This window comes from Pelmatolapia mariae, linkage group LG6 (assembly GCF_036321145.2).
Source record: "Pelmatolapia mariae isolate MD_Pm_ZW linkage group LG6, Pm_UMD_F_2, whole genome shotgun sequence".
NCBI lineage: Eukaryota > Metazoa > Chordata > Actinopteri > Cichliformes > Cichlidae > Pelmatolapia > Pelmatolapia mariae.
In genome coordinates, this window is record NC_086232.1 from 18,934,362 (window position 1) to 18,945,290 (window position 10,929).

At 44.5% G+C, this 10,929-nt stretch overlaps 1 protein-coding gene across 1 annotated transcript in view; it reads left to right on the forward strand.

The window, feature by feature from the left end:
• Positions 1 to 9,465, forward strand: part of znf827 (zinc finger protein 827) — a 76,316-nt gene extending 66,851 nt beyond the window's left edge. Inside the window, exons 12-14 of the mRNA XM_063476093.1 lie at positions 494 to 703; positions 1,704 to 1,881; positions 5,139 to 9,465. Coding sequence (XP_063332163.1) covers positions 494 to 703; positions 1,704 to 1,881; positions 5,139 to 6,195 — 1,445 coding nt within the window. The 3' untranslated portion in view covers positions 6,196 to 9,465. The remainder of the gene's footprint in view (positions 1 to 493; positions 704 to 1,703; positions 1,882 to 5,138) is intronic.
• Positions 9,466 to 10,929: the final 1,464 nt, after the last annotated feature.

Below are 10,929 nucleotides of genomic sequence, written 5' to 3' on the forward strand. Positions count from 1 at the left end.
AAAAGGTAGGTCAACCATTTCAGGATCCGTGCAGGCTTTTCCTCCCTCCTTTTTTTTTTTCTTTTCCTCTCCCTCCTGAGTGAATGCCCTTTGTTGAGCTGTGCCCTGAGATGCTCCCGCCATCTTAGCTCCTTTGGCCATGACCCGAGCTCCTCGCCCCTCCCTCCCTGCCGCCCCCTCCGCTCCTTATTCCCTCTCTCTTCCTACTGAATTGCAGACTTACAGACGGGGATCAATAAAAGCACACTGCATCTTGATTGGACTGGCAGCAGGGCCTCAGTCAGAGCTCAGGACCATCGAGCCTGCCTGTTTTCATTCTGTTTGTGTGTGTGTCCGTGTGCATAACAATGGGGATCTAGAAACCGATGATGTGTCGCTCACAGATTGTAGATTTTTATTTTCTCTTCACTGCCCCTGCAGTTTCTCTCCCCTGCTTATTAGATCCTACCAACAAACAGTTCTTTCTCTCTGTGCTCCGCCCTCCGGCGTCCAGGTCTGAACTCGAGAAGTCCCCTCAGCGAGACCAAGAGCACCTCATCCTCCCTCTCGGCCCTCAGCGACTCGCTCAACAGCTCGGAGGGCGGAGACCTCACCCACGGTAACGAAGAACTCAAGAGCCTGTTAGCCCCGCCCTCCTCCGCCGGCAGCCAGTCCAGCTCCGGAAGCCACTCGGGATCGGGAACCGAGGACAAGTCTGACAAAGGCAAGGGACTGTGGGAACTGTTGCACCCAAATACACTTTCAAAGCCCCTGAAATCTCCACAAACTGAATTATTCATTTCTAAATGAGCAAGAATCAGAGTTTACATGTTCTTAAAAAGTTCTTTAAAGTGACCAAACAAGCAAAACTGACATATTTTTGAAAGCTCGCTGGGGGGAAGTTGGTCAAACTGATCAACAAATCTCTTGGCTAAAAAGTTTGAGGGTACTCCTCTGATTGAGAAAGTGAGTATTAAAGAGAGTCCATCTCCACCATAATTACCCTTGTCTTTTGAAGGTCTATTAAGACTAAATGCTTTGGTCAGGAAGGTGCTCACTGGGCGACGGGCTCAAGAAGACGAGACAACGCCGCCAAACCGATTCTGTCCTTCAAAAACACACTCATTAATTCTCAACCAAGCACAGCCAATGAGTACATACTAACTTGATTCACTTAATTGTATTCATATGTGGCCTCATCCAGGATGCTGTGAATTATTGTTTTTTTCTTTCTTTTAATTGGATGCTCTGTAGATTTTATCCATGAAGGTTAGTTTACTCTAAATGAGAGTCTGTGTACAAAAACCATGTCCTGTGTTCTGAAGTCGGTCTGTACTGTAGAACAGAAAGAGGTTTTTGTTACAGAGCGGTAAGGAGTCATTTTGTTGCAAGAACTGCAGGGTCGTGTGTTTTTTAAAGAGCTCGAGCCCTTTTTTGGACTCAGTCAGGATATTACAGCCCCTGCTGCATCTCCTTGGACCGTCCACTTTCACGATCTGTCTCTCGTGAGCCCCTTTGCTTAAACGGAAGTGCAGAGGAATTTTACTCCTGCAGCCTAAGAGGGCATTATTAAACCCGACCTCTCCCTGTATCTGAACTCTCTCTCTCCCCTTAGCAGATGGGGAACCTCTGAGATTTCGTCCAAATGCAGATCAGCTTTCTACAAAAAAACAAACCCGGTCTTAATACTCACCTTTCTCCTCCTCCTCTTGCTCTCTCTCCAGGTTTCGAGTGTGTCTTCTGCAATTTTGTGTGCAAGACGCGCAGCATGTACGAGCGCCACCTCCAGATCCACCTCATCACACGAATGTTTGAGTGCGACGTTTGCCACAAGTTCCTCAAGACGCCCGAGCAGCTGCTGGAGCACAAGAAGTGCCACACCGTCCCCTCCGGAGGGCTCAAGTAAGGAAAGCAAGTACAGACAGAGGTTCCTAACTCCGCCCGTCCTTCCCCTCCCTTCCCCTCTCAATTCACTACACACAAAAATCACATACTGTATATACACACTCATTAGAGTACCTCGTGGGGTGTGCTTGTAATAGAACATTTCGTGGTAATGAAACCTGAAGCTTGCAGCTGGAAACAAAATGTAAATGAAAGCCATTGTCGCACACCTAACAGCGACTTATTATAAATGCACCATATTTAAAAAATGCACAAGCATATATAAGCATTATTCATTTAAATAAGAGCTGATTGTAACCGACACATTTTTTAATTTGAAGATTATTTGGGCCGCATGCCTTTAATCGCTTGACCTCCCTTTTAATGGTTATTATCTGCGGCCAGCAAATGAAATGATACTTGATTCAGTTTTTCTCGACAGCCTGTCTTGGCAAGTCCAACTTATTAGACAGCGGTCTGTGGGTCTGCAGTGGCTGTTGTGAACAGAAGGGAGAGTGGAAAGGAGATGGAAACGGGCTTCCCCTCAGGGTCTGTTGTTCCTCTGCCCACAGCTAACAGGCATGCCAAGGAAAAAATATCTTAGGAAACCTGCATTCCACAAAACTACTTCCCTCCCTCCTCAAAATAACAGACACATGGTGCACTCTGCTGTTGATTATATAAAATTTGTTGGCACACCCCTAAAAGATAATCAAGCGCGTTACAGGCACCCCATAATCACAAATGTCTAAATCACTCACAGTCTGTTCAGTCTAAATGCATGCAGTGGAAAGAATGAACAGCCTTTAAATACCAGTGTGAACAAACACACATGCACACTGCATATGGTTCTGTTATTTTTAATGTATTCTGATAAAGCAGCCTTGTTTTTATTATGCTACAGTCACACTAGAGGAAAACGGCAGTCGGAGACCGCGGCGCGACCAAAAGTATTGCGACTGTGCGCAATCAATTTGAAGTTGTTAAATTTTTAGAGACCAAGTCTGCAACCGCTTGTGGTCAGTTTTGCTTTCAAAGCAACTTTGGCAAATCAAGATGGAGGTAAAACGGCAATAGGCTGGAGTCGGTCAGCTATCCGTTTCAATCTAGCAATCAGTCAGCTAAATTGCAAATCTGTTGTCGTCTACATGCACAGAATTTCAAGAAGAGTCCAGCGAGAACCTCAGAAATTCCTCCACAAATAGTGACGTAGTTGCCGCAGGACAAATATTTGACTACAAAGTGACATAGGCGCTCTGCGACTTCTGTGGCTTTTATAGGAATATAATGGAATGCAGCCAGCCTGCAACCATGAGCACAACTGGTTGCAGACTGACTCTGACTGATTGTAAGATGTTGGCAGTCTGTGTTGATAAACTAATCAGCAGCTATTTGTAAACCTTCACCAATCTGTCTGAGAGTCGCTGCACTCAAACCACGAGTGTTTTCAAACTGGTTGCCTCCCACTAGGAGACCTGTGCGATCAAAAGTGGTCACAGAGAGGCTGAGAGTGCTGCGCACTCAGCCGCCAAATGTGGAAAAAATTCAGCGCAAACACCGGACAACCACCAACTTTTCCTCTAGTGTGACTGAGCCATTAGCACCGACTGTGTGTACAGCTCTCGTCTCCTCACGCTTCCCTCTCCATCACCATACTCCAGTCCCACAGGAGCCTTTGTTGTACTGTGACACGTCCTTGTGATATTTCAGGCCTGTCAAGCTAACATAAAACTCATCTGCTGGCCTCAGCACCCCCCCACAAACACACACACACACACACTGATAATGTACCAATGTACTTAAACACACCTTTAGCTTCGGCCATGTTAACGCCACTCTGGATACAAGATTCAAGCTTCTGTATGTGTCTTAAAAAGTAAATGCAGATGTTTTGTGAAGATTCATTTCAAGCAACACGAGCCATGTTTTGTTTTTGTTCTCGAGTCTCTCACACAACTCCAGTCCCGTGCATGTGCAGAACCATCGAATATCATTATGAATACCGCCTCATCTTGTCACGAAAGACCTGTGTTGTACATTTTTTTTGTTTTTTGTAGTTTTTTTTCTGTTCAGCCATCAGTGAAGTTCTCAACATTGCTATAAATGTGTGGAAATGGTAGCATTTCACTGAATGAAAACAGGAAGCTGCTTAACAGAGTTGCACTGACTTTTGTCTGATCTGAAAATACGAATGCAAAAATGACACAAGAAGCCCCTTCATAGCTCGAAGGCCTGCACACGGCGTCTTTTAGTCGTTACCTCGACACGTTGCTGCTAGCTGTAGTGCGAGCGATTAAATGTAAAGGACTTCTTGTTTAATGATTTAACTGTTTGTCTGGTGTACGTTTCTGAAGCCAGATTAATTTTTTATGGTACGGTATACAAATAATATAGACCTGGATAGAGGATATTTTAAACGAGAAGAACAGAGCTCTTTTGATGTCTGCGTATTCAATCCGCTCCAGCTTGATTCGTATACCTTACTGTTAACATCTGCATATGTGACCTTCTGCCAGACGCACGCAGCCTCTTACTTTCTTTAAGCCACTTTTATATTTACTAATAAAAGCAGGCAGAATTAAGCCAACTAGAAAAAAGTTAAAGAACCTTCGGGGAAAATTGTTTTTCGATTGCCTGCATTTTCTTACCCCCCTCTGAGCCCAGATCAATACTTTTTTTTTTTTTTTCACCCTTCCCTTCCCCCTCCCATCCTGTGTGCGCACACACACATGTATGCACTCGAGCAATGTAAAGTGTTTCTGTATATGTAGGAGTGTGTAGAGAGGGAGAGAGGGCCTTGACCATTTCGAGGTTTTTCTGAGGTAATTCTGTTCTGCAGGGTTTGTGAAGCGCTTTGGGGCCCAGAGCAGATGAAAGGTGCTATTTAAATGTAAGTGCCACTCCATTCCTTCATTTCCCTTCATGTCCTACTGCTCCAATCTTTTTCTCCTGCCTGTCATCTCCCCTACCCCACACTCCCTCACCTTCCTCCTTTCCCTCCCCTCCCCTCTCACACATGCATACCTGGTCACTTCAATTCTTTCACCATTAAACTTCCACACATACCACCACGAGCACACAGAACTGTACATTGCACACAATTTTCCTTTATCTGTCCTCCTCCTCTTCATCATTCTCGTGTTATTAAATTTCAAGGTGTCTTACATGGCTGTGGACGTACATGTTCCTTTCAGCTGTCTTTTGCTTTTGTGTGTTGTGTCCTCCCTCCCTGCCCCCCTTCCCTTCCTCCCTCCGTCCTTCCTTCCATTAACCAGGTGCCCTTTTTGCATCTACTCCACCAATCGTCCAGCGGCCATGGAGTGCCACCTTAAGACGCACTGTAAGATGGAGTACCGCTGCCGCATCTGCCAGGGACTGTGGCCCGACCAGGCCTCGCTGGAGGCCCACATGCGCAGGCACCGCCTGGGCAACCACTACAAGTGTGAGCAGTGTGGCTACTTGTCCAAGACGGCCAATAAGCTCATCGAGCACGTGCGCGTGCACACGGGCGAGCGGCCCTTCCACTGCGACCGCTGCTCTTATAGCTGCAAGCGCAAGGACAACCTCAACCTGCACAAGAAGCTGAAGCACGCGCCGCGCCAGACTTTCGGCTGCCAAGAGTGCCCTTTCACTACCACACACCCCTTCGTCTTCAGCCGCCACCTCAAGAAACACCAGAGCGGGGGAACGGGGGGGATGGACGGAGCCTTAGGGGGAGGAGGAGGCGGAGGAGAAGAAGAGGAGGAAGACGAGGAGGCGGTAGGGGAGGAGCTGCCGATGGAGGAGACGTCACCGGGTGGCTCGTCGTTGCAGAAGAGCCAGGAGAACTTCCTGTTTGGCGGCGGCGGTGGTAGCAGCAGCGGAGGCAGCGGGAGCAACAGCCCTCTCATGAGCCTCACGGCATCTCAGGCGCTTCAGTCCGTCGCGCTGTCGCTCACGCTGGGCAAGTCCCAGCAGCTGGACCCCGCCGGCCCCCGGCACGGTTTGGTTAGCGTCAACGGCGTTGGCGGCGCCACCCCAAGAAACCCCAGCGGAGCGCGCGTTGCCGGCAACGGCGGCAGCCCCTCCCTCTTCCTCCCTTCCTCCCGCCACATGTTGGAGCAGTACAGGAACTGCGACCGGGCCCACCTCATCCCCCTCACCACCCTGTTCACCCACAACAGCCGCTTCACATTCCACTCCCAGCTCCACTCCAGATGGCGGCCGGCCACGTCTCCTCTCCTCTTCTCCTCCAACTTGGCGTCCCCCTCCCGCTCTTCCCCCTCACCCTCCTCCCACAAACACTCCTTCCTGGCCTACCTGGGACTGATGGAGAGGGCCAAGACTGTCTGACCTCACCCGCCTCTCCTCCTCCTCCCCCGCTTCCTCCTCCTTCCCGCTCTTTCCCCTCACTCCTCGGACGGTGGTGTGAATGACACTTGACCACTGCGGCGGGAGCAACCCTTTTTTCCAATCAGACCAGCAGAATAAGCTGGACCAGAGAAAAAAAAGAAAAAAAATAACATTTATAAGAGAAAAAGGCTGTACATGCTAAAATGCATTTATATAAAAAAAGCTGCTTTTCTTATCAGTTCTATCAATTGAATTATTACTACTTCAGCATCAATTACTACTCTCTTTACCTGTTTTTTTTTTTTTTTAATATTTTGTTTTTGTTTGTTGTTTTTTTTCCCCGTTTTTAAGCATCTGAATGACCTGGACCCAGCTGCATTACCTGACGGAACTAACGTCTCTCACTTTTATAGCTAATTTTTCGTTAGTCGTTTCGAGGAGACAAAAAGACGAAAAACAAAACTCGCAAGTGCTACAATTTTAGTGCATTTTTGTCTATCGCTATTATGCATCGGAATAGCATGCCTGTTTCTGTGTTTCAAACTAGCTTTGACGTCATTAGGAAGCGAAATTCGAGATATCCTTGAAGTGTTAGCGGTGCAATTGTGGACAGAACCAATGAAACGGAATGCTTTTCAAAAGCAACGCCTCAAACCACGCACTTACTTATTTATCAATCTTGTACATAGTTTTATAGCCCTCCCCCTTCCCATCTTTTGGTTTTTTTAGTTTGTTTGTATTTTTTACTTTTATTATTATTATTCTTTAAATTTCTGTTGTTTTCTTTTTGTTGTATAATGGTGAAACGGTATTGTGCGTAGCTGCTGGCTGATATCGATTCCATCTCAGAGTTAATAGTTATTTCTAAGCTCAGAAAAATATATATATAAGCTGTGACGATGTAAATATGGAAAATCCGACCTGTCATCAATCAATCTAAATATGAAATATTGCAGAAAAAAAAGTTACAAACATCCGTTCGTCTCTCCTGAGACGGGATCGATGTCAGAGCAGCGTCACATGCAGAACTATGTATCACGCACCTATACTTAGAAGAGATATGAGATAACTGTTTTGTGGAGGTGACCCGCTCTCGGGTTTAGCGAGCTAGCCCGCAGCAGGCGTCACCGCAGGCCGATTCAATGGTGCTTTTTGGAGCTTTTGTAATTTTTTTGTGTACAAAAAAAAAAGGAAGAAAAAAAACTGTTCCAAAATGACTTGAATGAATGTATTTTTGTTTATGTACATGGAGAAAAAAAAAAAAAAAGGCGATACAGAAGTGTGAACAGTCAAGAGACGTCTCCAGTGCTGGTAAAGGCGGGGAAAGTTAGTGTTTGGTGGCCTTTCTGTGTCCTCGTTTATTTTTATTTTCATTTTCATTTTCATTTTTTTGTCCTTTATTTTCTTTATTTTACTTTTTAACTGAGCCTTTTACATCATAATAAATCTTTTCTACTAGCATTCGTAGAGAACCCGTGACGAGGCAAAGCTCCTGTAGGTGCCACGATGAAGCCAAGCCGGGCCTCTGTTAGGCCGGCAGACACGGTACTGCTTTTAGTCCCCCCGCCTCCTTCCCTCGTGTCAACCTTTTGAGTTTTAATTGCACTTACTTTAGTTACACTTCAAGCCAAAAGCACTTAAACCTTTTATTTTACACCCCTCTCCCCCCCTCTTTTTTTTAAGTGCAAACTTAGATCCACCAAGTTAGCATAATGTGAAGTAGGCAGTAGTTGCTGGAAATGACTCAATCCAACACCCCTTAGTTTCACATTTAGACGTTTCTGGCGGTGCAAAAGGGTCTGCCTCTGTGAAATCAGAGAAAGCAAATGAATACAAATTGCATGAATTAGACAGTAGAGGTCAAGCTCCCCCTGGGAACTAAAGGTCCCAGGCTAAATTGTGATAGCCAATTTTGCACAGTGCTGCACTTTTTGATTATGAGACTATGTATTTATCCACAAGAATGCTCGAAAACAAGTCTTTTTTTTTGTTTGTTTTTTTTTGCAAAATGGAGCGGCACAAAAAAAGAGCTTTACCCGTCATCGATCGCGTTTGTGTTTCCTAAGTGGTCTTTAAGCCAAAATCCCTTATTTGTAAAGGGATTGTTTTCCCTTATTATTTCCATGTGTCTGTTTTTACTTGTGCATTTTCTTTTTAAAAGAAATGAATTATTGTTGCATGTTTATTTTGTTTTTTTTACTTCGCTTATGTAAGGTAAAAACAAAAAAAGAAGAACGCATCGATTGGACAGAGAACGTAAATTGTCAAGACCAAATTGTAACTCGTGGCAGGACGTGATGTTAGGATGGAATCCGTCACGTCCTGCTCTGGAGTGATGCCTCGATTGTCTCCCCCCCCCCCCCTTCTTCTTCGTTTTTTAAATTCCCGTTTGTTCCTTTTTGTTCTGTCGACGTCTGGCATGCTGTCTCTGGAGTAAAGGGAGCATCTCTCCAGCACACACACAGACACACACACACACACACTTTCGTTGTACTATCTATGTTATCTTTTATACTCTAGTGCCACTTGGTGGAAGGAAACCACCTGAGACTTCTGAGAATGAGTCAAACTAATTGTCAGGGTCCAATAGAGGAAAAAAAACAGAGATAAATAATAAAAGAAAAAGAATGTGTCTCCTCTTGACACCTTTTTAAAATGTCTGCCTTTTTAATACAGCGTAATCATGAATGGCTGCACTTCTTTACGTCCTCGCCCCTCCCTGTCTCCCCCCTTTAGTTTGAGTGTAATATTTAAAAAGGCAACAGGGCTCTCTCCTTTTGAAACCCAGTACTCTTAAGCACTTATTCTCTTTATTTTGCCCAACTGTAAGCAGCACAGTGACCTTTTTTTTTTTTTCTTTTTTTTAATGCTTGACTACCTTTTTGAGCACTTCAGAGTATGCATGACATTGTCCTCTAGTTCTTTAGCACTTAATTGTGTTTCAAACTAACTCCCCCTCGGTTGCATTTAGTTAGCATCACACTGCACTGTCTGCAATCAGTTAGCTTTAAGTTTGGCTGTATTTTATGATTAGAAAAGGCTCAACTATCTTAACTTTTGGCACTCGGTAAAGATTGGTATGTGCTGTACAAAGCTTTTTTTTTATTACTCCATTGTTAAGGCTGTACAGGGTTGTGATGATAACTGGTAAATAGATCATTTGTACTTTTTTCCCCTTTTTTTTTGGTTTTGTATTTGTTTTTCTTTGTTTGGCATTATTTTATGTTCAACTTGCCAGATCTAAATGTAACAGGATTTGAAAGTAAAGCTTACATCAGATATTATGTCGGCTGTCTTGTCTTTTTCTTGCGATATTGTCGGATTTCGACGCTCACTTAACCACATAAAACATCTTCACAAATGTAGGTTTTGGGGGCTTTTTTCCCAATCAGAGACGATGACCAAGACTTTTGGCTTATTTCCCCAAGGTTGTCACCACAGCGGACCAATGTTGCGTGTTGGATTTGGTGACACTAGATGTCCTCCCATTTGTATGGGCTTGGTACCCAAGACTAGAGTTGGATTAACTTGTGACCCAGTGTTTTTCATATGCCACTTTGCATTCAATCTTTAGTTATTATTCATCTCTGGCTCTCTTCCACAGTGTCTCTTTCCGTTTCCTCTCCCCGATGGCTCTTCTTCCTGTTAAAAGGGAGTTTTTCCTTCCCACTGTTGCCAAGTGCTTGTAGCGGGGTCATCTCTGTTATTATAAGCTCTTAGCTTACAATATAAAACACCTTGAGGTGACTTGTTGTGATTTGGCACTACATAAATAAAATTGACTTGAATGTGTGTCTCCAAAAAAATCAAACAAGGGGAACCTTTTGCTTGTAAGGCAGATGTGTTAAACACTACAGTTCAGAGCCATGCCAACAAAGTAGTTTAATTATAAACTGGTTTCAAAATTGTCTAGAAACTGTGAAAAAAAAATTTAATTAAAAAGACATTAATACAGGCAGATATAATCCATCTATTTTTTTCCAGTTACCCTATTTAAATTTGCAGGTGGGTTGGAGGCTGTCCAAGCTGTCATGGGCCGAGCATACGCCCTGGACAGGTTGCCAATTTATCACAGTGGTAACCAAAAGAAATGAGAGAGTCCATTCACTCACACATGCATACCTACGGAGCATCCAGAAAGCATTCAGAGCGCTTCACTTGTTCCACAATTTGTCATGTTACAGCCTTATTCCAGAATGGATCAAATTCATTTTACACCTCATCGTTTTCCACACAATAACCCATCATGACAAAATAAAAAGCGTTTGCTTGCAATTCTTTCAAATGTATTAATACAAAACAAAAATGGAACACGTACATAAATATTCACAGCCTTTGCTCAACGCTTTGTTGAAGTGCCTTTGGCATCAATTACAACCTCAGGTCTTTTTGTGTGTGATGCTACAAGCTTGGCAGAACCTCTCAAGCTCAATCAGGTTGGATGGGGACCACTAGTGCACAGCTATTTTCAGATCTCTCCAGAGATGTTCAAGCATGTTCAAGTCTGGGCTCTGGCAGGCCACTCAAGGACGTTCACATAGTGGTCCCAAAGCAACTGCTTTGTTATCTTGGCGGTGTGCTCAGCATCGTTATCCTCTTGGAAGAGGAACCTTCGCACCAGTCCAAGGTCCAGTGCACTCGGAAGCAAGTTATCATCCCTGTACATTGCTGCACTCATTGTTCCCTCAACCCCTCAGTTTCTGCTGCTGAATAACATCTCAGCATGATGCTGCT